Source organism: Tinamus guttatus, unplaced genomic scaffold, assembly GCF_059628265.1.
Source record: "Tinamus guttatus ecotype Peru unplaced genomic scaffold, ASM5962826v1 Tinamus_guttatus_pri_ptg000297l, whole genome shotgun sequence".
Lineage (NCBI taxonomy): Eukaryota > Metazoa > Chordata > Aves > Tinamiformes > Tinamidae > Tinamus > Tinamus guttatus.
The window spans coordinates 121,432-149,271 of NW_028288831.1; the positions used below are offsets into that span (position 1 = coordinate 121,432).

Genomic DNA, 27,840 nt, shown 5'->3' on the forward strand with positions numbered 1-27,840 from the left:
CCCCCCCTTAAGCTACCCCCCAGGACAGACCACCCTGCCGAGGAAGAGCATAAAAGTTTATTGTCCGCGGGCACCCGCGAGCTCTGTACACGTATTTACACGGGCAGGCGCGCACGGGCCTTGCTATTTACACCCAGAAACACCCCGCGCGGGTCTGTGCCGCGCGCCGCCACCGCGGAGACCTGTTCCCACGCAGGAACTGAGCGGGAGCGGAGCGGACGGGCCGGGGGGCCGCGAGGCGCCGCACCGGCAGCCCCGCGCTCTGCGGGCAGCCCGGTCCCACGTGGCCCCTCCAGAGTCCCTGTGGACCCGCTGCTCTGCGTCCCGGCGCCCTCCGCGGAGGCCCCTTTTCCTCCTGGCGCCCGGCGCGGGGCCGGGTCGCGCCGTCACGGCGGTCACAGCTCGCTGAAGCGCACGGCGGGCTCCAGCTTGTGCGAGAGCGCCGTGAGCACCTTGTCGAACTTCTCGTAGCGCTCGGCCTGGCCGCTCTCAGCCCCGCGGCTGCCCCACAGCAGCCGCAGCTGGAACTCTGTGCTGAAGATCTCCAGGAGCTCCGCTTTGCCCTGGAAACCTGCGCAGGGAGCGGGACGGAGGGGTTGAATGAACGGGCTCAACCCCACGGGGTCCGTGGCCTGTGGCAGAGGCACCCGGGGTGCCTTCCTCGCCCCGGGCACGACGGGGCCAGGGCTGCGGGGCCGCCGCGCTCCTTACCCTGCAGCTTCACCTCGGCGTTGGTGTGGTAGAGGCCGCCGTGGTGAGCCACCGTCCGCGCCGCCTCCAGGTGCGCCATGACCACCTCCACGCCGCTGTCTGCCTGCTCCCAGGGCTCGGCGCGCTCCGGCAGAGCGGTGTCCCGCTCCAGGAGCGTGATGAGGGGCACCACGTGAGGAAACGTCGTGTTGCTCAGCGGCGGCCCTTCTGCGGACAGAGATGCGCATGTGTCCCGGCAAGGCGGGAGCTGCTCCGTGTCCCTGCCCTGCTCCGTGTCCCCGCGCGTCCCTGCCCAGCCGCCTCCGGAGCCCCAGCTGTGTCCCAGAAGCGGGACGCGCTTTGGACATTGCTCTGTTCCCCGGGGCCGTCACTGCGTTGGGCACCGGTCCCTCCTCCCAGCCTGGGCAGCACACGCTGCAATTGGGACCAGACTTGGTGGCCCTGCAGGCGGAGGCGCTTGGCTCGCTTTGTGCCCAGCCGCTGGTTTCAGTTAGTTATGAAACGCTTCTTGGGGAAGGGAGGGCAGCCGTTGCCAGGCCCATTGGCCCTGTTGGGCGACCTCGGCTGCCCTCTGAGGGCACCTGGCTCTGGCTGGGAGAGGGTTGGGGCGTCTCGAGCTGCCCCGTGTCCCCAAGGCTGTAGGTGGGTGAGCGGGGGAGTCGCTCCCAGTACCTTTCCCTTCGTTCAGGCTCTTCAGGAAGGGCTTGAGCTTCTTCTCGTACAGGATGGCGCCCTCCGTGTGCCGCTGCCGCAGCGCCACCCACGTCTGCTCCAGCCGCGCGATCTGGAAGCGGGATGGATGGGAAGCGGGTTGGATGGGAAGCGCTCGACAGGCGCCGCAGCCCTGGCTGCCGGCATCGCCTTCACCGCGCGCACAGCAGCGCCCAAATCCACCTCGTCCCCCAATCCTCCTCGTCCCCCAGCACCCCGGCTTTGCAACAGGGACCCGCACACCCTCCACAGGGGCTGTCTCTGCTATTCCTGCCCCTCGCTGGCCCCGGACGGCAGCTTCTCCCCGTCATGGTGACCTTGGGGACGAGCCGTGGGGAGGGAGCAGGCGAGGGCAGCCCTTCCTGCTCCTTTGTGCTGGCAGGAAGCGACACTTCCCAGCCGGGCTCCTTTTAAAACGGGATTTTCATCTCCTTTCATCTTCCAAAGGGAGCAGCGTGGCCCGGAGCCGCCGCCACCGCCGCGGCCTTGAGCCCCATGTGTGCGGTACCGGAGGGCAGATTCATTTCCGCCCAGGAACAGAGCCCGGTGCAGAACAAAAACCCGGCACCAAACAGCAGGCGGATCCCGGCGGGACAGGGCCGCGCTCCGAGGAGGGGACAGCTCTTTCCCTTCTCTGCTAACCCGGCGGATGTGGCCCCACGCCCTTCCCTTGACATTTTCTTCCCCCTCCCCGGCGGGGAGGCATCGTATCCTGCTGGATCCTGGGATGGGGACGTATTTGGGGACAAGGGGGTTGAGGGCAGGCCGAGCGTCCCAGTACCTGCGCCATTTCCAGAGCGTTCATGACGGCGGCAAAGCTGAACATGTTGCCCATGGTGCTCTTGAGCTCGGCAGCCAGCTGGATGCTCTTGTGCAGCAGGGCCGCCCGCTCCTCCGTGCTGCCCGTGCAGCCCAGGATGTCCACGGCGATCATGATGGACATGGTGTGAAACCTGCCGCGGGGACAGAGCAGGAGTCGGCGCCGGGACACGGAGGGGCCCGGGCCGGCTCCGAGCTGCGTCCCAGCGCTCCCGGAGCCGGGACCACGCGGAGGGATCCCCTGGCCCTACCGTTCCAGCAGGTCGAGCCGCAGCTGGTGGCCGTGGGGCAGGGTGAGCAGCTCCATGCCGGAGCTCACCCCCATGAGCCGCTGCATCTCCGTGGTAACCCCCAGTATCCTAGCGACCTGGCGAGGAGGAGGAAGCAGATTAGGGCCTCTGCTAATGAAGGAGAGGCCGAAGGGGCCTCGGGCATCTGATCCCCTCCTGCGTCACCGCCAGCCCGGCCTCCCCCTGCCTGGGGCTGACCCAGGCCTGGAAGAGACACACTGGGATGCTGAGTGTGGGGGGATGCTCCGTGTGCAGGGATGCTCCATGTCTGGGGATGCTCCATGCCCGGGGATGCTGAGTGCGGGGGGATAATCGGTGTCCGGGGATGCTCCATGCCCGGAGATGCTGCATGTGGGAGGGGATGCTCACTGCCCAGGGATGCTGAGTGTGGGGGGATGCTCCATGCCCAGGAATGCTGCATGTCCAGGGATGCTCCATGTCCAGGGATGCTGCATGTGACGGGGGGATGCTCACTGCCTGGGGATGCTGAGTGTGGGGGAATGCTCCATGTGCAGAGATGCTCCATGCCCATGGATGCTGAGTGCGGGGGGATACTCGGTGCCCGGGGATGCTCCATGCCCAGGAATGCTCCATGCCCGGCGATGCTGCACGTGGTGGGGGATGCTCAGTGCCTGGGGATGCTGAGTGTGGGGGGGTGCTCCATGCCCAGGAATACTGCATGTCCAGGGATGCTCCATGCCCAGGGATGCACTCCAGGGATGCCCCGCTCCCACACTAGCCCTGCCACCAGCTCTAGGTTCCAGAGCCACCAGCAGCACTGGAGCCCCGTTGGGCAGTGCCGCCCGCTCTCCGTGCGACCGTACCTGGCAGTCCACCTTGGTGATGTGCTTGGCCAGGGTCTTGGCGTCCACCTCTGCCAGCAGCTCCTTGACCTTCTTGAGCACGGCCATCTCCAGGGGCTTGTTCTCCAGCGGGATGAGCAGCGAGCGGAAGGCCGCAGGGTTGAAGGCCGAGCTCGTCTCCGTGGCGGGGGGCACGAAGGCCCTCAAGTCCAGCTCTCCCTTGAGGCGCTGCCCGGCCTCCGCCTCGCCGGGGCCGCTCTCCACAGTCCCTCTCTGCCCTTCCTCCACCTTTAGCCTCTCCACATAGCTCTTTGCAGGGAGCTGCTTGGCGTCCTGAGTTGGCCGTTCTCTGCTGCCGGGCGAGCCGGGGTGCAGCTGGCAGTAGTGGCCCGTGTCCGGGTCGCTGTAGCTGTTCACGGAGGGCGAGGGGGAGGCGCGCGCGTAGCCGTGGCAGGGGCTGGAGTGGGAGCTGTGCGCGAGCTCCGCCGCCGCTTTGCCGTGGGTGCCCGCGCACAGCTGGGGCTCGCTGGATCTCCGGATGACCGGCGAGGCGGGCGCCATCCCGGCTGCTTGGCAGCCGTGCGGCTTTAGCCGGGTAACTGTGGGGAAAAGGAGAGACGCTGCTGGGAGGGCTCGGAGACGTGCCGGGGACGCCAGCAGGGAACCCCGTGTGCGAGCGGTCCCTGTGACAGGACTGTCAGCTGGGGCCGGGACGGCGCCGTCCCCATGCCGGGATGGCCAAGCACAGGCTGGGGACAAAGCAGCGGGCAGCGCTCCGGAGCGGGTGCTCAGGCCAGCGCTCGTGCCTGGCACTCGGCCTTGCCAGACACCAGCGCCATGTCCAGTCTGGCCTGTGTCCCCACCGTCCCCCCGGGAGGCCGCGGGGCGCTCCCTACCTGTGCTGTAGGCGGGCGACGCCGGGTTCTCGGCGATGGGGGACATCGGGGAGTGGAGGTCCTGGATCTGGTCCACGCTCACGGCGCAGTTGCGGATGATGTCTCTGTGGTGCGGGAGGGACACGCTGCGGAGACGGGGCGACACGGGGGCGGCTGAGGCACCACGAGCGGGAGCGGGACCGGGTCCGCGCCGAGGGGCTGCCGTGGAGCTCGCTGCCCTCCACCCCCTGGGGCCATCGTGGGCCTCCACCTGCCACCGCAGCGGGACCTGCGGCTGGGCCGGGCCTCAGGGCGCTCCCCCTGCAAGGGGGGACCTGGCGTTGGGCTCCGGCGGCGCCGATGGTGCCGCAGCAACGAGTGCAGCTGGAGCAGCGAGCGAGGCTGCCCGCAGCTGGGGCAGGACAGGCTGGGCCTGTATAAATTAGAGCCCACATGAGCCTGGGAGGTACCTAGGGAGCAGTGGGAGGGAAGGAGGTGGTGGGTGCTGCTACTGCTGGGTGCTAGGGGTGGCATGGGGCTTTCGGGGATGCTGTGGGGACATGGGCTGGGTAAAGGGACAGCTGGGAACAGGCCTCTTTTTGCATTGCCTGGCTGTGGCTGTGCGGCTGAATTGGCACCTGAGGTCTGAGACACCCCAGAGCGGCAGCTCCCAACGCCTGGGAGAGGTGCCCAGGGCTCGCATGGGGCTCCCGAGGAAAGCAGAGGTGGCCGGGCAGCCCCGCGGGGAGGCCGTGGCCTGGCCCGAGCCCCGGAGCCCCCGCGGGGGCAGTGGCACGTGGTGGCTCTCGGGCGCTACCTCCCTGCAGCGGAGGAGGCCGGGGAGCAGCCCCAGCTGTAGGCGGCTTGTGGGGAAGCGGGAGGGAAGGCGGGTGGTGCCGGGCTCTCCTGCTGGAATCGCACGTGCCTCTCTGGAAGCCTGAGCGGTTTTCCTGCCCTTTCAGTAACGGGTGTCTCCTCTGGGGGTGTTTTACCCTGCCCTTGCACTGGGAAGGCTGGGGCAGGGTGAGGAGGCAGCTTGATCTCAGGACCTGCTCCCGTAGCTGGCCCCGGGGTGCGATGCCCGGACGGGGATGCAGCCCTTGGTGGCCAGGACTGGCTTGGGTCTCGTGTCCACCCGGGACAGCTGCTCCCTTGCCCTGATGAGCCCCAGCGAACGGGCGATCCTGGACACGGTGCCTGTAAAACCCTTGGCCTGGGCTACCAGTGTTGTGCGCACTTGCTGGGTGGCTCCTCACGGTTGGCCCGGGAGGCATTCCCGGGGCACCAGCGCCTTCCCTGCTTGTCTCTCCTGCTCTTTCTGTGCCCGAGCTGTGGCAGTTTCCATCCCTAAGCCTAGGGGCGCTGCTGGCTCTGCCCCTTCCCCAGGGCCTGTCCCTAGGCCCAGCTACCCCGGGCTGAGCGCGGCTCCCCACCTGGTCGGGCAGCCCTCGGCCCTGGTGATCTTGTCCGCCGTGAGGCCGTCCGTCATGGTGATGCTCCTGCGCTTTATGTGCCCCCCTTTCTGCGTGGTGGGGCTGTGGGCGCCGCCGTGCTTCCCGGTGCTGAGTCCATAGCTGGCTTCCAGGTAGCGCAGCGGGAAGGTGCGGTTGATGGGGCAGTAGACGATGGCCCCGCTCTGCTCGGAGACGGCCCGGCGGTTGCCCACGTAGAAGCGGACGAGGGCGGGCACGTTGTCGAAACTCTCCTGCTCGAAGAGGTACTGGATGCGCGTGCGGCTGTCGCTGGACTTCACCGTCACCTTGTTGATCTTGAAGTGCAGGGGCTCATTGCGCCAGCGGCACGTCAGCACGTAGTCGCCCAGGCTGGTGAGCGAGTCGCGGATGAGGAAGTCGCCGTTTCGCTGCACCAGGCTCTCCGACACCTGGTGGGACAAGACACCAGTGCAGAGGTGACTCGTGGGGCTGTGTGGGGACCGGGTAGGGGGCAAGGTGGGCGTCCCACCAAGGAAAATGTAACTTGGAGCAGCCACTCGTCCCTGTATGAGGGGCCAGAGGCCTTCAGGGTTGTTGCCTGTGTGACCTGCTCTTTTGGTGGCCCATGACAAACGCACCAAAGTGGTGCCCATGCCAGGTTGATGGTGCCTGTGCCAGGCCCCTCCAGGAAGGCGCCCTGGCCTTGGGGCGCTCTCCTGGGGAGCCCGAAGCGCCCCGCGCGGCCGCCCTCACCTCGCGGGGGATGCGGCCGTGGTACCACGCGTGGCTGCGCAGGTCGCTGCTGCTCAGCTTCAGCTCCTCCTCCAGCTCCTTGTGCAGCTTTTCCGGGGATGAGTCGAGGATGTATTTCTCCTTGGAGAACTACAGAGCAGGGAGAGAGCGTCAGGTGGGGTCCTCGCTCTCCCGGGGGGATATCGCAGTCCCTGTGGGACCCCATCGCCGCCGCAGGAAGGTGGCAAGAGGCAGCGCCAGGCCAGCCTGGCTGGGGTGGCCACGAGGCTCTCGGGAAGGAGCCATGCGCCGGCGCTCCCCCTTGCCGGTGCCACACGTGTCTCCTGGGTCCCCACATGACGCTCCCCATGGCCGCGCTGGCAGCTCTGCTGCCGGGCGGGCTGCGGCTCCAGCCGGGATGGGGCCTGCAGGGAGCTGGGGGGAGCGGCGGGAGGCAGGATCCCGCGTGGGCCGGCGGGGACCCCTCTTGAGTGGGGACTGGGAAGGGGCCCGGGTGCATTCCCCAGAGGATGGGTGACTTGGAGCCGGGAGGATCTCTGCCACGTGGGCTCTCTGATCACGGCAGAGGATGAGGGTGGGCAGTGACGGCGGAAGGTCGGATCCTGCTACCGGGAGCACCTGGAGGAGCCTCCCCCGCGCTGGCTCCAGGACGTGTCGGTGTGTCCCCATCGCGCCCGAGCACCGTTTCCCCCACGAGCTTTCCTGCTGCCCCAGCTTGGGGCTGAGCGTGGGCCTCGCTTTGCAGATTAAACCTCTTGCTCGTGATCATGTCCAGCCTGTGCCTGCCCCGAGCACCGGCGGTAGGAGCTAGCGAGGAGGAAACCTCCCCCCTGGACACATCTGCCACAGCGACTCCCCCGAGGGGTTAACGCGGCCGCGTTTGCCTGCTGGTGCCCTGAATAGTAATGACAAACCAAGGGAACCTCTGCATCCAGAGGAGCTCTCACCCGCACGGGTGCACCTGAGCCTACGGGGGCCATTCGCCTCCCTGCTCCCCCGGAGAGCCCAGGGATGGCACCATGTCCCCATCGGCCAGGGCCAGGCGGCTCCCGCCACGGAGATGGGAGAGGATTCCCTGGATAGCAAGTCCTGGATGCTTGTCCAGGACCTTGAGCATCGCCCTGGGGTTCCTGCACCCCTCGTGCTCGCGGGCAGTGCTGTCGCTCAGCGCGTGTACGGGGCTCATGTCCACCCATCGCTCCTGAGGGTTGGGGAGACCCTGCGGCGCTGCCAGCGCGAGGATGGACCCACAACTTAGCTCCCCGTTGAGCAGGACGGGCACTGGTTTGAAATCAGTTCCTGAGGACACCGCTGCGGTGCTGCCAAAGGTCTGGGGCTGGTTGCCCTGGAGCATCGGGGGCTACAAGGCCCCGTTCTGCACCCTTGGAGCATCCGCACGTCCCCTGCCCTGTACATGGCTCCTTGCCTCGCAGAGGCTGCTCCTCTTCCCGAGGGACTTGGTTGAAGTCCCTCAGCAGGTTCGATCCCTGCTCCACGGGGCACCCGCTGACCCTGGAGCTCTTGGATTCCCCCCTGTCTAGGGAGGACACGAGGCCGCGGGGCGCCCTGGTGCTCGCACAGCGCTGCGCCCGCGGGGACGGCGACGCTGCTGCCCGGGAGCTCCCCGCGCCGCCGCGCACGGAACCCCCCACACAGACGGTGCCGGCGGCCGCGGTCCAGCCGCGTCCCGGGGGGCCGAGCGGAGGCTGTTGCTGTAGCAACTCCCCGCTCCGTGGGCCCGTCCCCTGCGGCGAGCGCCCGCGAGGAGCTGCGCTCCCCCTGGAGCGGCTCCGAGGCTGGATGCGGGGAAGGGTCCCCAGCCCCGGTCGCACCACCACAGTCTGGGCTTGGAGCGGCTGCTGTTGCCTCAGTTCCCTTTCTTGCCTCCGGGAGAGCTTGTGCTCGTGCCCTTTGGTCTGCTCCAGTGAAAGCTGCCTGAGCTGAGCCCGGAGCGGCCGGGAGCCACCGTTCCCCCCATGCTGCCCCCGGAGAGGGGATTAGCGCCCGCTCCGCTGTGTTGTACAGCTGGGTTTTCCCCAAATCCTCCCCATGCAAATACGCAGGATAACAAACAAAACCAGCTGAGCGGAGCCTGGCATCTCCAAGCCAGGATTTGGGCAGCAGCCGGATGGCAGCGGTGCCAGCACCAGGTGCTAAAGGAGCGGGAGGGAAGGGGAGGCTGGGGAGAGGCACGGGAGCCGCTGCCGGGCACGGAGGATGCCGGGGAGCACAGGGTGCCATGAGCTGCTGTCCCCAGCCACACGGAGGGTCCCTATCCCTGCAGCTGGGGAGCGAGAGTCCCCAAAAAGCCCCTGCGTGGAGCCCTGGGCACGATGCCGCTCGTGATGGGTTCCTAGTGCTCTACCAACGCACAGAGCCACTGCCTAAGTTGCCTGGCCGCTCCGTGCGGGAGCCAAGCCGGCCCAAAGCTGCTGATAGGGATGCGCTGGCGAGGGATGCTCCGGTATTCCAGCCTTGGGCAGCGCCTCGGAGGGGCCGCGGTGCCAGCTGGCTGGGAGCCGGCGCGCGGGCCCCGGCGCGGCAAGGCGGCGCGGGCCGGCTCACAGCGGCTCAGCGGATGTCGGAGCGCCGGGCTCAAAAGGCGCCACTTGGCGCTCGCCGCTGTGCCAAGAGGACGTGAAAAGACGCGGGGCCCTGCGGAGGAGCCGCGGCTCTGGGCGAAGGGACTCGTTGCCTTCAGCACCCAGGCCGGGCGCGCGGTGCCGGGCGCGAGCTCAGCCTGCGCACAGAGCCCCGAGGCCTCTTCCAGGTGAGTGGGAAGAAGCGGGAGCAGAGCAGCGCTCCGAACCAGCCCCACCAGCCAAACCAGCTCGCAGGCTGCCCGTGCCAGGCGCTGCTGGAGGGATCCCAGCGGCTGCCGAGGTGGCTTGGCCGGGAACGGAGAGCTGCTCCATCGCAGCGCCAGGATCGGGGGATCATCCAGGGTGGCCACAGCCCCTCCTGAGGGTCTTTTCCTCCTGACTTATTGCTGGCCACAGACGCAGGGCCCAGAAAGCAGAATCAGGAGGAAGAAGCCACCGGGGCTGGTGTAGAGGGAAAGCGCCCGAATCGGGCATGGGGGTCTCGATCTTCCCCCTCGCTCTTGGCTAGTGGCCACAGGCTACGTGATTTGGTCATGTCTCACAGGACAGCCTGGTGCCAGTGTCCTGGCAAATCCGGTGACCGGCCCATGTGCCACCCGCTGTGAGGGTGCCCCGCTCACTGAGCCGCCGCTGGGCTCTGTCCGACCTCTCCACGCGCCCAGGAAGCGCTAAATGTGTCCATCTAGTGACCGTGACAAGGGAATCCCAGCGTGAACCAGGTGCCGTGAAGGCGCTGCTTGTTACGGGCTTGCTCTTGGTCCCTGCGAACCAGCCAGTCCTACCTCTCTTGGGGCCTACAGGACACAGGAGTTTGTCCCTCCGTCCTGTCTTGCAATGACTTGGGGTATCTGAACAGCCCCCAAGGAGGCACCAACCCATCTATCCCCAGAGTGGATCACCAAATCCTGTGTCCTCCACTGCTCCCTGGTGAAGGCAGCCCTTGATGCAAGGGCTTGGCCCCGGCTCCCCAGCGGGTCCCTCCTCTCCCCATCTCGACCCTTCGGGGCAGCCCAGCTGCCGAGGTGGGATGCAGCTGGGTGCTGGTGGCCATAGGGCGCTATAAGGTGGGACAAGCGCCCCTAAGGAGCGCGGCCGGCGGAGCCCAGGCTGCCCGGGGGGAGCGGGGCTGTGGCGCAGCGCTGGGGCGTGCGTGGACACACGTTTCCATCCATCTATATGTTAGTTATCTCACTCCAAGACGGCGGCCGCGACTGCTGCATCCCTTTTCGGAGCTGCTATTGGCCAGAAATGATGTCAGTGCTTCCCAGGCTGGGTGCTCTGCCATTGGCGGCGAGCAGGGATGCGGCTGGCAGCTGGAAGCGCTCCAGTCATTCACGGCGACTTCGGTGTGGGTTTGCTGGGCACGCTCGGGCACAGATAGGTGGCAAAAGGTGCGGTGGGGCCAGGGGAGCACGCGGGGCTCCGCCTGGGGCTCCTTCTGTGGCCAGGGTGACCGTCCCCACCAGCATCCCTGCGTGAGGACCAGGCACCCACCTGTCTAGCCCTTGTTCCGGCAGCAGCAGCTCGTCGCAAGCACCCTATTAACCCCCGCGCTGCCAAGCGCCTCACGCTCTGTTCCTTGGTGGCCTTTGGACCACCAGAACCAGCTCTTTGGCTCTTCTCCTCCCCTGGACTAGCAGCCAAAGTGCCCGGCTTCCCCATGAGCTCAGCAGCAATCATGACAAGACTTGAAACGCCGCTTCTGGGCTCCGTCCTCCCCGGTGTAATCACGGCTCGGCACCTCCAGCGCGGAGCAGGGGCAGGCAAGGAGGCTGCCAGCTCCCTTGGCTGCCTGCGCTGCGCTCTGCTCACCCACTTAACTTGCAGCGTGTTGGTGGCTCTTGCTTCAGACCCGAGCTGCTTGGCTCGCACAAGCCTGAGCTCTAACTTGGTGCGCGTGGGAACGGAGCCGCCGGCTCCCAGCGTTTCGCTCTTCCTCAACCTGTGCAACCGCAGGAGGCCAAAAACAGGAGACCCAGACTGGTGCCGAGGCAGTGCGGGAAGGGTCACAGCACAGGTGACAATGGGGTGGCAGCTCTTTCTAACCGAAGTCAGAGCTGTGCAGTGCCGCACGGGGGGCGAAGGGCCGAGGGGCTGCGCTCTGCTCGGGTCCGTGTCCCTCCTTTGTGCCTGGCTCTCGGATCACCTTTGGAGCCGCGCTGGGGGGTTCGGAGGAAGCCAAGGGCTTCCCGCACGTGCTCCGGTGCCGGCGAATGGGCTCCCTCCCCTCAGAGACGCGGGCGCTTCCCGCCGCCCCGGCGAGACGCGCGGCTCCAGGCGGGCTCGGGGGCCGGTGCCGCAGGCGGGCGCCCTGGGGGGCTCTGCAGCGGGTTCCCCTCTGCCCCCTGACCCTCGTGCATCCTCGCTTTGCATTTCCAAGCGCACCTCGCTGCGCGCCGCCGCTGCGGGCACAGCACCCGTGCGACGGGGCGCTGGGGACAGGGACAAGCGGCGCTGTCACCTCGGGGGGAGCCTGGGGCCTGGACGCGACCCCCCCTGGGGGGACTCCGGGCAGAGCTGCCCCCTCGCAGCACCAAGGTCAGCGCTGCCCGGTCGGGGCCGGCGGAGGGGACACGCGCAGGGTCCCGGCGCCACCATCGTGCGGGTCCCCGGCGGCGGTGACAGGGACCCCCCCCCCCGCAGCGAGCACCCCCCGCGCCGCTCACCTGCACCTGCATGAAGGAGCCGCGGTAGAAGCAGCAGGCGGCCGCCGAGAGCGCGCTCCAGAGGCTGCAGCGCTCCGTCATGGCGCGGCGCGGCGCGGCCCGGCTCGGCTCGGCCCGGCCCGGCTCGGCGCAGCCCGGCTCGGCTCGGCTCGGCTCGGCCCGGCCCGCGCTGCCGCCGCCGCCGCCGCGCTTCAATTTCAGCCGCTTCCCCGATTACCTCATCCCTTGTCGGGAGCGGGGGCGGCGCCGCGGCCCCGGCCCGGCCCCCGGCCCGCCCCGCGCCGCCGCCCCGGCCCCGGCGCCACCGGCACCGCGACGCTGCGGGGCCCGGCGCCCCCATCTCACCCCGTGCCCTTGGCGGGGTCCTGGCGCCCCCCGTTGCCCCCATCCCCACGGCGGGTCCCGGCACCTCCATCTCCCCCTACACCCCTGGGAAGCCCGGGCACCCCCGATCTGCCTCCATCCCCACGGGGATCCTGGCACCCCCCATCTCGCTTCATCCTCCGGGAGGTCCTGGCACCCCGCATTTTCCCCCATCCTCATGGGGGGTCTCAGCACTCCCATCTGACCTCATCCCCATGTATGTCCCTGCGCCCCCTCCCCCCCAATCTCCATGTGGGTCCTGGCACCCCACATCTCTCCCCAGCTCTGAGGACACCCAGTACCCCCCAGCTCACCTCGTGTCCCCATCCTGGATGTCCCCGCACTTCCGCATTGGCACACATGGGGTAGGGACACCCTGCCAGCTCTCCTGTCCTTGCCCCCATGCCCTTTCAGCCTCCTCCTCCTCCCCTCTGCCCTTCCTCGCTCTCCCTGGGGACACCCCTGTCCCACTCACCCCCATGACAGGGGTTTTGAGGGGGAGACCCCAGACATGTGTCTGGGACTGGGGGCCCGTCTGCTTCCCATGTGGGCCACATCTATGTTGTGTTTAATTAAGGCTCTGCTTTGGTTTAATTAAGGCCACGGATTCGCGATAGGGGACGCATGCGGCAGCACCGATGACTCAAAGCGGCGCTGGAGCCCAGGCTGCGACGCAGCGACGGGGAGCGGGGAGCCGCCGGCGTGCTCAGAACCGCCTCCCTAACCCCAAATCACAGACCCACGACCTGGGTTTGGATCTAACGACTGCAAGGAGAGCCCGGCGGGGTCAACGGTCTCCGCTCGCTTGGGCTGCCCTGCACCTGGGCTCAGACCTGCTCCAGGTGATTGGGGTCCCTGTGCTCCCAGGTCTCTGTGAGCTCGGAATTGTCTTGCCACGTGCCACTGACGTGGAAAACCTCCACGTATGATGTGCTCAAATGAGCCCCCGCATCCCCGGACAAGGAGGAAGGGAGCGTGAACATGGGGGCGGACGCTGGCAGCTCCCCGATCCGTCTGGGATAGGATTGGAGAGCTTGGGCTCTCCTGCCACCGCGGGACGGAGCAGATGGCAGCGCGCTGGGAACAGCCGCTCCGAGCGAAGCCGCCTCTGGATCATATTCCTGCAAAGGCTTCTCCTCCGCGACGGCTTGGGCTGCTCGGAGGCTCCCTGCGGGTGGGAGAGCAGGAGCCTCCCTGGCTGTCTGCACCTCTCGGGCCGTGATGGGTCTGGGCCAAAAAACACAGGGGCACCAGGGAAGCTGAGCACCTTCAAGGGGTTTCTCACCGCAACACGCATTGGCTTTCCCGGCTGCGTCTTTCCCGGTGGGAATGCGATTTCAAGGCTCCCGCCGCGGAGCTGCATCCCACTGGGGTTTAAGCGAGCGGCACCGGTGCCGGATTCCCCCAGCAGCTTGGGAACACCAACGCGCGGGTTGTTCTTGAAGCACGCTGGCCACTGAGCGCTGGTGGACCTTCTCATCCTCATCCTCCCTACCTTCTCGGTCCATCACTGCACCTCTAAGCGTGGTGTGGGGACACGAGGGCTGTCACCCTGGAGCCCGGCGATGCCACCAAACCGCAGCGGTAGCAGGGACCTCCCCACCGTGATGGGGTGGCCCCAGGCCAGACGCTGCCAGGTGCCCCTGGGCATGCGGGGCCTTGGGCTCCCACCTGCAATCACCTGAGTGTCCCCAACACCTGGATCCCTTAGTTATCCCTTAGCTATTGGACTGCACCAGCTGCCGTCGTCGCAGCCGTCAGCGGCTTCCAGCACTGAGGGGAAGCGGGGGATAAATCACACGCGGTGACCGCAGGTGTCGGGACGGGTGAGAAAGGGAGGCCAGTGCCAGAGTGACGGGTTCTGCCCGTTAACCCCGTGACGAGTTCAGCCCATTAACTGAGGAGTTGTAAAACGCGCCCGTCTCGGGGTCACACACGGGTGGAACAAGGGAAATGACACCAAAAAGTGCCCTCAGCCCCATGCCGAGGGACCTGCCTGCATGAACGAGGAACCCCCACGTCCCAACGTGCCCTGGTGGCCACCAGCCCACCCGGGAACCGGACCCGACACCCCCAGAAGGTGGTCGCGTGGCAGCGCCCTAGAGAGCAGGCAGGATGTAGATGATCCCGCCCCAAAAACGCTCCGTGTCCCCGCGTCCCCCAGCAGCCTCCCGCGCGGGGCTGGCTCTCCTGCGCAGCCAGGCGCCTCGCTAATGAATTTCTGGCCAGATGTGAGGAGTCCTCAGGAATGTTAATAGTTTGCTGGAGGATAAGCGAGAGATTTGGAGAGATTTACGGCGACTTTGGTGGGACGGCTACGCGAGTGGCCCCAGCCCTTCCTTGGCTCCATGGGGACGGGGACGGGAGGCGGCTCCTGCTGCTGTGCAGGTCGCTCCCGCGGGAGCCCGGAGCGTGCGCTGGCTCCGGGCTGCGCTCCGGCTGGGAAGCCTCTCTGTGCCCGGTCCCTGCGGTGGGACCAGGTGAGCAGAGCGGACCCGGTTGTCCCCAGGGCACGTGTCAACATCACCGATGTGCACGGAGAGCCACCAGGAGCCAGGGCACGTGTCACCGCCGCTGGCACCCGTGCCAAGGCTGCACGTGGTTTCTTACCTTGACGTATTCGCTGCCGGACTCCAGGCTGTCGTGGGAGCTGGAAAAGGAGAAAAGAATAAAAACAAGTCAATGGACTTGGGTGGACGGGGCGAGGTCAGAGGAGGTGATGGCCCAGGGGCTGTTTGGGACAGGTCCCTGAGGCCGTAGCTCCTTGCTGGGGCGCCGCACGCCTGCTCTTGGCGCAGGGCTTAGCCTCCCTAATGCGATCAGGGAAGAATGAGGCCGTTCCAGAGGCTCTCGCCTCAAATCAGCTTGGGAGCATGTGAGCGAAGCCGGGAGAGCCCGGGAGCGCTCGGCTCCCGCTCCCGGGGGCGCCGAGGCCGGGAGGGCCTGGCCCCATTCCCGGCAGCCTCGTGTTCCCACGGCCCTTCCGGGCACAGGGTGCCTGGGGACACGCTGTCCGGAACGCGCTTCCTGCGGCCCCGACGTCCCGGCGGGAGCCACGTGCCGGGCGCGGATCAGGCTGCCGCGGAGCGCCAGGTAGCGGCTCTTCCTGCTGTTTCTCTACGGCCTCACGTGACCCTGCAGAAATCCAACTTCCACTGGAGCTGCAGAGCCCTTCCTCTTCTCCTCGGTGACATGTTCACTCTTAGCCCTACTGACAACTAACCCGGCAGCTCTGAGCCACACCTCATCTGGCAGCTTCTTTGCCAGATTACGGGGGGCACAGATGGCTGCTGCTGCTCTTCCCCCATTGCGTGGCAATTCTGCGGCTCCAGGTATGATCAGCAAGGATGAGTCCAAAGGGACAAATGGATTCAAGGGCAGGGAAGCAGCAGCTCTCCGAGCTGCCGTTTGCAAACAAGCCAACGTTTCTACACCGAGGTCTCAACTTGAAGAATGAAACGCCAAAATCCAGACTTCTTTCACCAGACGCCTGCCCCTACTCCAGCACGGGGCCATCTCAACGGCCCTTCGACGGCAGGAGGCCGGTGCAAGAGCCGGCAGCTGCGGCTAAGAAATAACCGGGTCCAACCGGCACCCGAAATCCCAGGCCCGACAGGCTGTGGCTGCAGACGTGGCCCTGCTGCCATCCCCGCGGTGCTGCCCGTCCCCATGGCCGGGGCGTCTGCCCGGCACCCGGCACATCCCGCTCTGCTTCCCCAGGCCAAGCTGCTCCGGAGGGGAAAATGGAGCGGGGAATCACTCATTTGGGTGGAAAAGGGCAGAGCAGGGGTTTGGGGGAGCGCGGGGGGCACAGGCCGCCACAGGCTCCTTGCGTCCCAGGGCCCGGCCCCGGCGCTGCTCTCCAGCCTGTCCGTGTTTCACACGGGAAACCCGTGAGAAAATAAAGGGCAGGAGGACGGGGGGCCTCCGGGCAGGAAATCGGGAGCATGGGAGCAGCTGGGAAGCGGCGCTGAGCGCCCGGCGAGGAGAGGCCCTGCCGGGGAGCCCGGCCGAGGGCGGCAGCTGTGGCGCGAGGGCAGGGGCGCCCGGGCCCCCGGCTCGCCGCATTCCTGCAGGAAACGGCATTTTTGGGGCAGCCGGGAGAAATTCCAGGGCTGCTTTTGCATTTGCTGCGCCGGGGACGCGGCTGAGGGGATGCAGAGCTGCTGGGAGCTGCCCTAGCAGGACAGGGTGGGTGTCCCACGGTGGCTTTCGAGTGCGGAGAGGCCTCTGGGGACTTGCAGCGCTCCTGACCGCGCTGGGCACCCAGCCGGCCCGGGGGGATGGTCCTGGGGTTGCCCCGTGGCCCGGAGCCCCGGCTCGTCCTCCGTGTGCCCAGGCTGGGGCACGCGGCGCCTCCATGTACCGTGCACCAGGAGGCCGGGCGGCTCCAGGGCCAAAGAGCCCCCAGGGTCCCCGCAGCAGCGCGGGGCGGCGGGAAGCGGGATTTCCCGTGCACGGCCCTTGTCCGGAGGGAAGTGGAGTCACGTCCGCTCACGGCTGCGCTCGCGGCTCCGGCGCTGCCCGGGCTCCGCGCGGGGTGGGGGGCAGAGCGCCCCGAGGCCACGTCCTGCCCCATGCGCCCCCGGGCTCCCAGCAAGGAGCTCGGCACCGTCCGCTTTGACACAGCCCCGGGCGACATGGAGGGCGCCTGGCCCTTCATTCCGGGGCTCCCTGCTCCGCTGGCCCTGGCCAGACCCACCTTGGAGCCGCCGGCGCTGGCGCCGCGTCCCGGCTGCCTGTGGTTTCGGCAGCCGCAGCCCATGGGCTCGTTCTTTCCATGAGGGAATCCTCCAGGGCTGCTCCAGGGCCGGGCGGCGGCTCCGGCAGCGCCCCAGGCTCCCCGCGGCTTTGCAAGCCCGTCCTGGCCCCTGCCCGCAGCCCCTCCGCGCCGCCCCGTCCCGGGCCCGCCGGCCGCTCCGCTGGGTCCCTACGGGCTGCTCACCTGCCCAGGGGGCAAAACCTCGTGCCCACCTCGGTCATCTGCGCTGCCGGCACCGCGGCCGCCTCTGCTGCGCACGGGGAGAAGCTCTCGGGGATGAGCGGCCGCCCAGCTCCGAGCGACGGACTTTGGGCTGCGCCAGGCGGCGGCCGCCGCGGACCCTCCTCCTTCCCGTCCCGGCCCTCCTCCGGCCCTCCCTTGGCGCCCGCCGAGGAATGCCGGCTCTGGCAGGAATTCCTCTGCATCCCCCTGCTCCTGGCACCGCGCGGAGCCTCCCGAGCGCGAGCCCCGGGGAACGGCGGGGAGAGACGGGGCTGGCACGACGGAGCAGGAAGGAGGGCCGGTGGCGAGCGCGGCGCCGGGCACGGGTGGGAGCCCTGCTGCCCAGACACCCCGGTGATGGGCAGGGCGTCAAAAACCTTCCATGGAGCCTGAGGGCAAAAACCTCCCAAGGAGCCAGCCTGGCTCAGAGAGGAGCAGAGCCCCCCGGCCCTCGGTCCCGCGCTCCACTCCCGTGCACAGCCATATTCTGGCTCCGCAGGGACATTTCCCCCTCTCGCAAAGCCCGGGGGCCACCGCTGGCCCGGGGAGCTGGGGAATGAGGTTCCCCTGCGCCCGTGTGGTGCCTCCCCATGGGGTTTTATGGCTGGCGGGAGAAGTGGGAATGGGTGGGTGGATTCTGGGGATCACTCCAGGGCTGCTTCGGTGGGGGAAGGATGGGAGGAAGGGAGAAAAGGAGAAGGAGATGGAGGGAGACCAGGACCCAAGTGGGAGCTCTCCGTGCTGTGCGTGTGGCTACGAGCGGCGAAACCGGGGCTGGGAGGGAGCGGCCAGCGGGAGGACGGGAAGCCCAGACCGAGCGAGGCCGCGGGATGTTTCCCCCCTGGCCGGAAACGGGCGGGAGAGCAGCAATCCCACAGGAAACGCCGCGCGCACGGAGGCTCCGAGGCGGCCGGGCCTGCCAGGTGCATCCCGCGAGCGAGGCGGGACGGGGACCCCGCGCTCCCGGCGGCGGCTCCGGCCCTGCTGAAGCGCCCGCTCCTCCCCGGGGCCACGGACAGGGCTGAGGAAACGCAGCCCCGCGCGGGGTGGGGGACACGGCCCCGCTGGCGGCACCGAGCGAGCCCGGTGCGGAGCTGAGCGTGTCTTACCTGCGCCGGGCGCCCTCGCCGCGCTCCTCGTGCCCCTTTTCCAGCAGGTCGGCACCGACAGGCCCTGCTCCAGCAACCACGGCCGGTCCCAGGGCCGGGCTGGAGCTCGGAGCCGCTGGCTCGGGCTGCGAGACAGTGCCCAAAAGCTCCCGGTCCAAGGGCAGAGCCTCTTCCTCCTGCTGCTGCGCGTTCCCGGCCGCTGGGTGCGGGTCCGTGCTGGGAACGCTGCAGGACGCGGGCAGCGGGGACGCGCTGGCGGCGACGGCGCTTGCGGTGCCCGTACCCTGGCCGCTCTGGGAGCTCTTGGCCTTGCCCGGGCTCTTGGCCGCCTTGCCCGCGCTGAGCCTGGGCATGGTGCCCATGTGGCTGTACATGTCGCATGAGCGGGCGTAGGGCGCGGGGCTCTTGGCCATGGCGTGCAGGTCATCCCGCGCGCTGGCCGGGGGCTCCTCCAGGAAGGTGGCCACGGACACGCGCCGCAGCGCGAAGCCTCGCGGGATGCTGCTCAGGCTGCCGAAGCCCTTGAACTTGAAGAACTCTGCCAGGGAGAGGGGACAGGGAAGGGGGTTAGTGCCAGCACAGAGTGGCTGGGGATGTCCCGGCGCTGTCCTGCATGCGGCTGCCCTGCGTCCCCTGGCAGTGACGTTTCCCCAAGGCACCTGCCGGGGTGCAGGGAGAGCCCCATGCTCGAGAAGCCCCTGGGAAATCCCAGCCCTCGGGACCTCATCCCTAAGGGCCGCTGGTCCCGCTGCCTGGCGGGGCGGCAGGGCAGGCGCTCCCGGTGACACCCCCTGTGTTCCCGCATGGAGAGCAGGGCCGTGAGCGTCTCCCATGCCCGGAGCGGGGGCGACGCCGCTCCATCCCGGCACGGACGAGCTCTTGTGGCCACGGCCCCACGGCGCTGGCGGGGCGGCGGCGGCTGCGGGCAGAGGCGCCTTCCCCGCTTCCTCAGCGGCACCTCTGCAGCAGCTGCAGGAGCTGCGCGAGCTGCAGAGGTGCTCGCAGCGGCGCAGGCCCCCTCGGCCTTTTCCAGCGGGCCCCGCTCCCCGGCTCGGCTCCGCGGGCTGCCGGGCTGCCACCCCGTGCATGGCAGAGCCTCGCTTTGCTGGGTGCCCCTGGGGTTTTGCAACGTTGCTCGGTGGGGCTCTGCAAAGCCTCTTCCCCTCCAGGAAAGCTGAATGTGTCGAGACAGGAAGCCGAAAGCGGCAGCAGGGCCGCGCGAGGAGCCCCGGCGGCCCTGCAGGGCTGGAGGATCCGGCACCGTGGCCTCTGTCACCCTGCGGGTGCCCCTGCCTCCACGGGGGAGACCAGGGCAGAAGGGGCTGCGCCGAACCCACGCGCAGAAGGAACGCGGCTTCGGCACTGAGAAGCCTGAAGGCAGAATCGCTCCCTCTACGGGAGCAAACCCCGGCCGGGCCGTGGGAGACGGATGGCGCCGGGGGAGCTCCCAGCACGTGGAGCCGGCAGGAATGCAGGGACAGCGGCGAGGGCCGGCTCCGGGCGGGCTGAGCGCGCGCGGAGCCGCCTCCGAGGCCCCCGGGGAAAACCCGAGCTCTGTGAGAAAGAGCAGCGTTTGCTCCGGGAGGGCAACGGAGCAGCTTCCTGCGAGCGCGTTGCGGCCCCGTGCGCGGCTCCGCGTGGGATCCGTGCTAAAGCCGTTAGGATTCGCCCCTCTGAAGCCCTGCTCGTCCGCTCGCACCCCTGCTGCATCCAGGGGTAAATATTCCCGGGATATGCGGCCTGGGGAGAGAAAATCCCTGCGGGACGTGGCATTGGAGGCAGCCTTGCCCCTGCCCCTCCCAATGCAGGGCTGCACGAGGGCAAAGCGGTCCCGGTCCCATCATCCTATTCCCAAGCAAGCGGCCCCGGGGTCGCTCCGCATGACAGGGATGGAAATCCCCAAATCCTCTCGCTCTGCACCCAAATCTGGATGAAACCGGAGCCCGCACGGCCGCCGAATGTCCCCAAGAAGCGGCGGCCCGTGGGAGCACCCGCTCGCACTCGCACCCACGCTCTCCCGCATCCCCCATCCGAGCCATCGAGACCGGTGTCTCCCGCTCCTTCCCGCAGCCACTCACTGAATTTCTTGAAGCCCCCTCGTTTCTGGCCCTCGGCCATGGTGGCGGCAGCGGGACCGGCGGGGATGAGTTTATGAACTCGGAGCCCGTCCCTGCCCTGCTCCTCCCTTCCTGCCCCTGCGCCTCCCGCTCGCGCTCTCGGCCGCGCGCAGCGCTTCCTCCCCGCCGCCGTCACCCCAAACAGCCCCGCGCGAGGATGCCGGCCCCGAGCCAGGGACCCTGGGCGATGCTGGTGCCATCCGGCCACGGGCCGCTCTCCGTTCCTTTGGGAGCCCCATTGGGAGCCTCTTTGGGAGCCCCCTTGGGAGCCCCATTGGGAGCCCCCTTGGGAGTCCCTTTGGGAGCCCCTCTGGGCCTGGCACTGTTTCCACGGGATGGCCCCAGAGCTGGAAAGACCCATGGGAGCCTTTTCCAGCTCCCACCTTTCCGCAGGAGGCAGCGTGTGCAGGCTGGGAGCCACCTCCGCATCTCCTGTCTGCTCCGGGTGCTTCTCGTTGCGCTTCCCCACCATGGGGGGCAGCCTAAAATGACCCCCAAATAACTTGCTCTGCCCCTGGACGAGGCCGTGGCTGCGGGCAGAGCTCCTGGAGAGGAGATCGTGGTTTCTCTGGGCGTTTTCCCCAGCATGTCCATGGGAAGGAGGCCCCGCGGCCGCCCCGTCCCAGGCCAGGCTGGCGCTGCTGGTGTTACATGGCCGGGTATCAGCACCAGGGCGATGCCGGGGGCTCCTCGGCACTGGGATTGCTAATCCCAACAGGCCCAAACGCGCTCCAAAATGGGACATGGGCATGGATATGGACACGGATAAGGCCATGCACATGGACATGGCTGTCCTGAGTCCCAGCGGTGCCAGGGGGAAGAATGCAGCAGGACAGTGTTAGTGTGGACACAGCGGCAACCGCTGCTGGAAAACCCGCGCGGAGGGCGAGGGGGATCCCGTTGCCCCCGGGCGCATCCTGGCGCACGGAGCTTCCGTCCGCGCCACAGCCCTGTCTTGGGGGGTGACAGGGGGATCGCAGCGGCCATGAGGCCACAACGCCCCGCAGGGGAGCGCTGGGCTGCAGGCGCCCCGCTGCGCTGGAATTCCGGGCCGTGCTGGAACATTTGGGAGCGACTTTCCCTTCCTTTGGGAAGGCGGCGGTGGCCGCGCCTCCCCCGCAACATGGCGGCGCCCCCTTAGAACTACAAATCCCAAGGTCCCGCGCGACACTGGGCGGAAGGGGGTGTGTCGCCGCGGCGGGCCGGAAGCGGAAGGCGGCGGTGGCGGCCGTGGCCGTGGCGGCGGCGGGGCGCTCGCGGCGCGGCGCGGGCGGCATGGCCAAGCAGTACGACATGGTGGAGTGTCCCTTCTGCGACGAGGTGTCCAAGTACGAGAAGCTGGCCAAGATCGGGCAGGGCACGTTCGGGTGAGCGCCGCCGCCCCGCCCGCCCGCGGGCCGAGGCCTAATCACCCCCTCCCCCCCCCTTCCACCCTCTCCCCCCGGTCCCTTTAGTCCCTCTGGGATCGGGTCCCTCTCGCTGCCCGGGTCCCTTCCCCGCCTTGCGGGAGGACCTGGGCTGAGGGCAGCGCAGAGCGTCTCCATGGAGCTCTGCATTGTTTACCAAGCGCCTGGCTCCTTCTCCTCTCCTTATGCGGTCACTTTTTTTTTTTTTTTTTCCCTCTCTGTTTTTTTTTTTTTCCAGGGAGGTTTTCAAAGCAAAGCACCGTCAAACGGGCAAGAAGGTGGCGCTGAAGAAAGTGCTGATGGAGAATGAGAAGGAGGGGGTGAGTTGTGCTTGAGCTGCGCCGCTCTGGGGGAAGGCTGAGGTTTGGGGCTGCAGGGACGCGGGTCGCTCTGTAGCACGTCGATGTTGTGCTTCTGTAGCAGTATTTACTGCTAAAACGTGCCAAGCGTTGAGCTCTTAAGGATGCGGACAGGGTTTCAGCCGCAGGATCTCAGGTCATTTTCCTGCCCTGTTGATAACACTAATGTGGCCGGAGCCTCAGTGTTCAGGCAGGTCTCCTTGTGCCTTGAGGTGTCTGTGGCCCTGCCCTGCATGGAGCCAGTGCGGCGCGAGTGGCTCTACCCAGCACGGGCAGCCCTCAAATACCCTCCAGAGAGCAGCATGTGGTGGGGCGGGGAGGGAATTTAAGATCTGCCCTCCCTTTGGCGCCTTGTCAGGGCGCTGCTCCAGCAGGTCCCGTCTCGACGCCCGTTCCCTCGGTAACCGGGGCCTGGTCTCCCACGCTCTAATCACCGTTCTGGCTTTCTCCTTTCCAGTTCCCGATCACAGCCTTGCGGGAGATTAAAATCCTGCAGCTGCTCAAGCATGAGAACGTGGTGAACCTCATCGAGATCTGCAGGACCAAAGGTAGCCCGCACCACCTCTCCTGCTGGACTTGCTGTTAAATTTGGACGTGCTGGGCACGCGGATGTTTTGTGGCAACGAGCGGAGTCCTGTGACTCCCCTTTGAGTGGTTTTAAATAAACTAACCCTAGGGAGAAAAGCAAAGCACAGAGTTCTCAGCACTGGTCTTGTGGCTGTGTCGCTCATACCATGTCAGGAGCAGAGCTCTCCCTTTCTGGGTTTGCATGTGACGCTGCTCGAGAGCTTTGAGTTGGTGACACGGTGCCAGCTGGGGACTTTTTTGCTCTCCTTTTGTGCGTGACAGTGTCTGCTCGTGCGTTGCGAGCCGCCTTCGGAGCGCTCTGACTCAGTGAGGGCAGCTCAGGCAGTGCTGCCGAGCTGTTCTCCCACCCCCTGCAAACTCGGTCGTTTCAGTTAAATAAAAATTAAAGTGGAGGGAATCTGCCTGTGGCATTAAAAAAAAGAAAAAAAAAAAAGTCCAGGCACTGACCTCATAGAAGTCCCTGGCCTGGAGCCGCTCCAGTGCTCCATTGCACGTAGATTTTTGTCTGAGATTTTGAAACTAAAATATTATGAAGAGAAACATCATTCATTGTTACCAGAGAGTTTTGGTTGTTTTTTTGCCTTTTTTTTTTTTTTCCCCGATTTGCTCTGTGATTAAAGCAGTCGATGATGTCTGGTGCGCCTGAGGCAGCGATGTTTTGTAGCCATGTAAATTGTTTGCTTTTTGGTTTGAATTCCAGTTTCTTTCCAAATGTACCTTGACCTCGTTTTCAAACCAAATAAGAAAGTTGTGTTTAGGGTCATCACACTGCAAGGTGTTCTCTGTATTTTTATGTTGAAAAGGTATATTAAGGTTCACCTTACTGGTATAGAGAACTATGCATCCTTCTAATGTGCATCCTTCTGCTTTGCAAAGTGCTGTGTTAACCATGAAGGCTAAACGAGGCTCTCACTTTCCATTTTTATTTGCTGATTAGCATATTTTGCTGATTACAGCTGGTGAAAATCAGCCTTTTTATCCACAGTCTTTTGCATGTATGCTCTAGGAGCAAACGATGGCTTCATTTGAGGTTTCCTGTTACTGACTGGAAATTGCAATTGAAATTGGAGATCTAAATTGTTCCGATGTAGATCACTGCGTTGCAGATGCTGTGTGAGGTTGCAGAAAACTGCATTTTCAGATCTTGTATTAAAAAATCTTCTCTGTTTCTGCATTTGTCCCGGGGCTGCCCTTGCTGCCTCCGACACTGATGCAGGGATAACACTGGGCTGGTAGCTCTGGTGGAGGCATCACTGGTCACAAGCTGTAGAGAAGAGGAAACGCCAAATGTGCAGCAGAACATTCCAAAAAAGAGTTTTTTTTTTCATAGCTTTGCCTGCCTTGTGCTCTGAGGATGGATGGATGGAGGTCAGGGGGCTGTGATGGGAACAAGGGACCCTCGCTCATGGTCCGTCCTTGCTTCTCTTGCAGCCTCCCCTTACAACCGCTGTAAGGGAAGCATCTACCTCGTGTTTGACTTCTGCGAGCATGACCTGGCCGGCCTTCTCAGCAACGCTCACGTCAAGTTCACGCTCTCGGAGATCAAGAAAGTTATGCAGATGCTGCTGAATGGGCTTTACTACATCCACAGGAACAAGGTAACGGGCCAGATCTGTGCTCCGAGGTCTGCCGTGCTCTCCGTGCCGCCTTCGAAGCAGCGGCTCTCTTGGCTCAGGCTGGAGGGTGATGCTTTCTTGTCCATCACCTCTGCATCTTGCAGGTCCTGCTGGCACCTGCGTGCCCCAGGAGGACGCCCTAACCTTTCTGTGTCTGCTCTCGTGCAGATCTTGCATCGGGACATGAAAGCCGCGAACGTCCTCATCACGCGGGACGGAGTCCTGAAACTGGCGGATTTTGGGCTGGCTCGAGCCTTCAGCTTGGCTAAAAACAGCCAGCCGAACCGCTACACCAACCGGGTGGTGACTCTGTGGTACCGCCCCCCGGAGCTGCTCCTAGGTAGGAGGTGCTGCTGCTCCCGGCTTCTCTTCCCTTCCCTTTCCACCCGTGACCTAACGCGGCGTCTGTTTAGGGGAGCGAGACTATGGCCCCCCCATTGACCTGTGGGGCGGAGGCTGCATCATGGCAGAGATGTGGACGCGCAGCCCCATCATGCAGGGCAACACGGAGCAGCACCAGCTCATGCTCATCAGCCAGCTCTGCGGCTCCATCACGCCGGAGGTGAGCGCGGAGCGCGGCCGCGGGGGGAATCTGGGGGACAGGCAAGGAAGGAGGTGGGGTGGGCACAGATCATGCATTCCCGGTCCTCTTCCCTGCCCTGCACGCGGTGAATCCAGCGTGGAGTGTGCTGGGAGGCCCCGGTGCCTCCTCACGCAAATGCTGTTCGCTCCTGCGCGCTGCTCTCTGCTGCGCGCCAGCTCCCGCTCTGCTTGCGCCTGTGTTCTGGATAAAAAGGAGCTTTTGGCCTCCCAGACCCTCCTTGAGATGGGGAAGTTGCTTTAGAGCTGAGGGGATCAGGGTACAGAGAGCATGTTGGCTCTTCAGAGGGTGATAAAACAGAAGATGGTGCATAGGAATCTATTCTGATCTGTGGTTGGGGGTTGTCTCTTAGACCAAAAAACCCCTAAACGCCCTCAGTGTTTTGTGTCAGATAAAGAAGGGGGTTTTGCTCTGAGTGGAGGAGTCTGAGGTGTTTTGCAGCAGCCACCTCTAATTTGAGCTTGTGATATGTGGCTCAAGCTGGGTCCTAACAGCCAGTCCTGCTTGGGACAGCCCTTTATTTAAGGGTAGCCAGTCCTGCCCTCTTGTGGGAGATGGAGCCTGGAGAGATCTCATGGCCAGGGCTGTAATTAAGTGGGGTGCTATAGGTAGGCCCTATATCAACATCATAACAATATCAGCTGCAGGGGCCTGATGCCTCTTTACATGCATTTAAGATGCCTTGTTTTTTAGTTTAGTGTTTTCTGTGTTTGCTACAGACTGGGTTCAGGTAAATAGTGGTGACTGCAGCAGGATTTCCTTTTGAGGGATAAAAGGTCCCACCTATGTTCAGGTTATTTAGCTGTAGATTTTGTCCCTTGACCTTTCTGGATATCATGGTTGCCACTTTCTCCAGTGGCTCCGTGGGGTGAGAATGGGGACGTTCTGGGAGCTCCTGAGAAGCGCCGCGGTGGCAGGAGCCTGTTCTCACTTGTCCACGTGCCTCCAGGCTGTAGCAGAGAGCGTTGCCCTCTCGCTTGGCAGTGAAGTGCCTCCCTCACGCTGTGGGAACAAAGTCTGCTGGCGTGAGGTTGTAAAATCGTATTGTTCTCTCTGCAGAGCTCGCCCTAGTTTGCCTGAGGGCATTAGCATCAAAAGCAGCTTGTTCTCTCTGTAACTAATTCCCTCTGACCCTCCCACCTCCACTCCCCCCTGCCCCAGGTTTGGCCAAACGTGGACAAATATGAGCTGTACCAGAAGCTGGATCTGCCCAAGGGCCAGAAGCGCAAGGTCAAGGACCGCCTCAAAGCCTACGTCAAAGACCCCTACGCGCTCGACCTCATCGACAAGCTGCTGGTGCTGGATCCCGCGCAGAGGATCGACAGCGACGACGCGCTGAACCACGACTTCTTCTGGTCGGACCCTATGCCCTCGGACCTCAAAAACATGCTGTCCACCCACAACCAGTCCATGTTCGAGTACCTGGCCCCGCCGCGCAGGCGGGGCGGGCATATGCCCCAGCAGCCAGCTAACCAGGGCAGGAACCCCGCTGCCACCAACCAGACCGAGTTTGACAGGGTGTTTTGAGTGGGACCTTCCTCAGCAGCGTCCTGCCGGCGTTCCCACGGGGTACTTCAAACGGGGATGTCCTAGCAGGGTCTGTCTGTCTGGGAAGGGACTTATTCCAAGGCAAAGTGCCTGCTGGTTTTAACCAAGTTGTCTCCTCTTTCTGCACGGCAGCGCTGCCGCAGCGGGGCGAGCTGCGTGTCCGTGTGAGCGGGGCGGCGAGACGCGCGAGCCCAGGGTTTTCTCTGCTGCTTTGGCACGGAGCCTGGCCCCCCTTGATGCAACTTGTGCATCGGTTACGTCAGTTTTGTGGATCAATTGTTACGGACCCAGTGACGGAGACGGTAGCTCAGTCATTGCCAGAGCAAATGGTGCTGTGGCCAGCAAACCTGGGGGAGCAGCAGCCAAGGACCAGACAGGACCTATCGGGAACTCTCTCGGATTTCAGTTGGCTCTGGTTTCTTCATGACATTTCCCTTGAGCGCCCTTTGAAGGTGCTCATGATGTAGCATGAGGCAGGTCCCTCTGACTCACATGGATGGTGCAGGCAGAGTCACTCTAGACAGCAGGACTGGCTCTCACTGGAGACTCAGCCCTGGACCAGAAGGGACTTACTGGGCAAACCAGAGCAGTGGGTGCTGGAGCTGGTTGCTCCATACAGCCCGGGTTTAGGGTGGATCCGTCTCGGTAACAGCCCTTGCTCTGCAGCTCTGCTTTTTTGATTCTAAACTGCAATTAAGATTCCTGTCCAGCACACCCAGCCTCCCGCGTGCTTTTCCCACAGCCCTATCCATGGCAGGGACGTGCTGCCCTCGCTCTGGGGGCGCTGCCTTCCCCAGATGCCCAGGTCAGATGGGCACGTGGTGGCGTGTGCCAAGTCCTGCCAGAGCTCGCTAAGACCAACCTGCAGGTAGCAAGGGCTCCTTCAGGCTGCTGCAGCCACCGAGTTCGCTCTGAACACTCAGTCTTCCACAGTTGTCAAGTGCAGCTGGGTATTTTTGCCGTGAGCCACATGGGTCCTAAGTCTTTTTTTTAAAAGTAACGTGTCCAAATCTCAGTGGATGATAACCTTTGCCATTTGATAGGTTGTCCGTTAACTAGACTAATGGCAAAAGCCACGTTGCTTGCGTGAGATCGTGGGGCAGGAAGCGGTGGTGAGCGGGCTGTCTTCAGAACAGAAAGTGAGGATGATAAAGGACGCATATAAGGTAAATCTCTATTGTTGTGGGGCTCTGAAATAGTGTCCAGCTGGGGGGACACAGTCTATTTAGCAAAATGAAGTTGGTTGCAAGCATAAGCTAGATTACTTCTGCCAGTTATGAATAAACACACTCCTGTTCCAAATGATTATTTTTCCCTGTGTAATTCTTTGAGAAACCAGCTCGAGTGCTGTGAAACAGCACATCTTTGATCTGCTGAGGCAGACAGGCAGATTCAGATTCAGACAAGCCTGACTCCCTCAACAGGGCGCTTTCTTTTTTCATGGGTTTCTTGACTCTGCTCTTGTGCTGACAGGGAAAAGGGCTT

General features: G+C 65.0%; 2 protein-coding genes across 3 annotated transcripts; one reads left to right on the forward strand and one right to left on the reverse strand.

The window, feature by feature from the left end:
* Nucleotides 1-376: 376 nt before the first annotated feature.
* On the reverse strand, nucleotides 377-20,238 carry SH2D3C (SH2 domain containing 3C). Of its 2 annotated transcripts, XM_088527951.1 has the most exons (12): nucleotides 20,199-20,238; nucleotides 18,121-18,658; nucleotides 14,638-14,677; nucleotides 6,396-6,524; nucleotides 5,643-6,091; nucleotides 4,231-4,355; nucleotides 3,356-3,933; nucleotides 2,493-2,608; nucleotides 2,204-2,375; nucleotides 1,384-1,495; nucleotides 712-918; nucleotides 377-571 (listed from the first exon to the last, which is right to left on the reverse strand). In XM_088527951.1, exons 1-12 carry the CDS (start codon nucleotides 20,236-20,238, stop codon nucleotides 396-398), a joined length of 2,682 nt encoding a protein of 893 aa, XP_088384077.1. In that variant the 3' UTR covers nucleotides 377-395. The 2 variants fall into 2 exon arrangements, with proteins under 2 accessions (XP_088384077.1, XP_088384076.1); XM_088527950.1 differs by lacking the exons at nucleotides 14,638-14,677; nucleotides 18,121-18,658; nucleotides 20,199-20,238 and adding an exon at nucleotides 11,665-11,750.
* A 1,241-nt stretch (nucleotides 20,239-21,479) lies between these two features.
* Nucleotides 21,480-26,446, forward strand: CDK9 (cyclin dependent kinase 9). Its single transcript, XM_010223726.2, has 7 exons — nucleotides 21,480-21,604; nucleotides 21,882-21,963; nucleotides 22,460-22,550; nucleotides 24,022-24,188; nucleotides 24,375-24,546; nucleotides 24,620-24,768; nucleotides 25,969-26,446. Exons 1-7 carry the CDS (start codon nucleotides 21,513-21,515, stop codon nucleotides 26,332-26,334), a joined length of 1,119 nt encoding a protein of 372 aa, XP_010222028.2. The 5' UTR covers nucleotides 21,480-21,512; the 3' UTR covers nucleotides 26,335-26,446.
* Nucleotides 26,447-27,840: the final 1,394 nt, after the last annotated feature.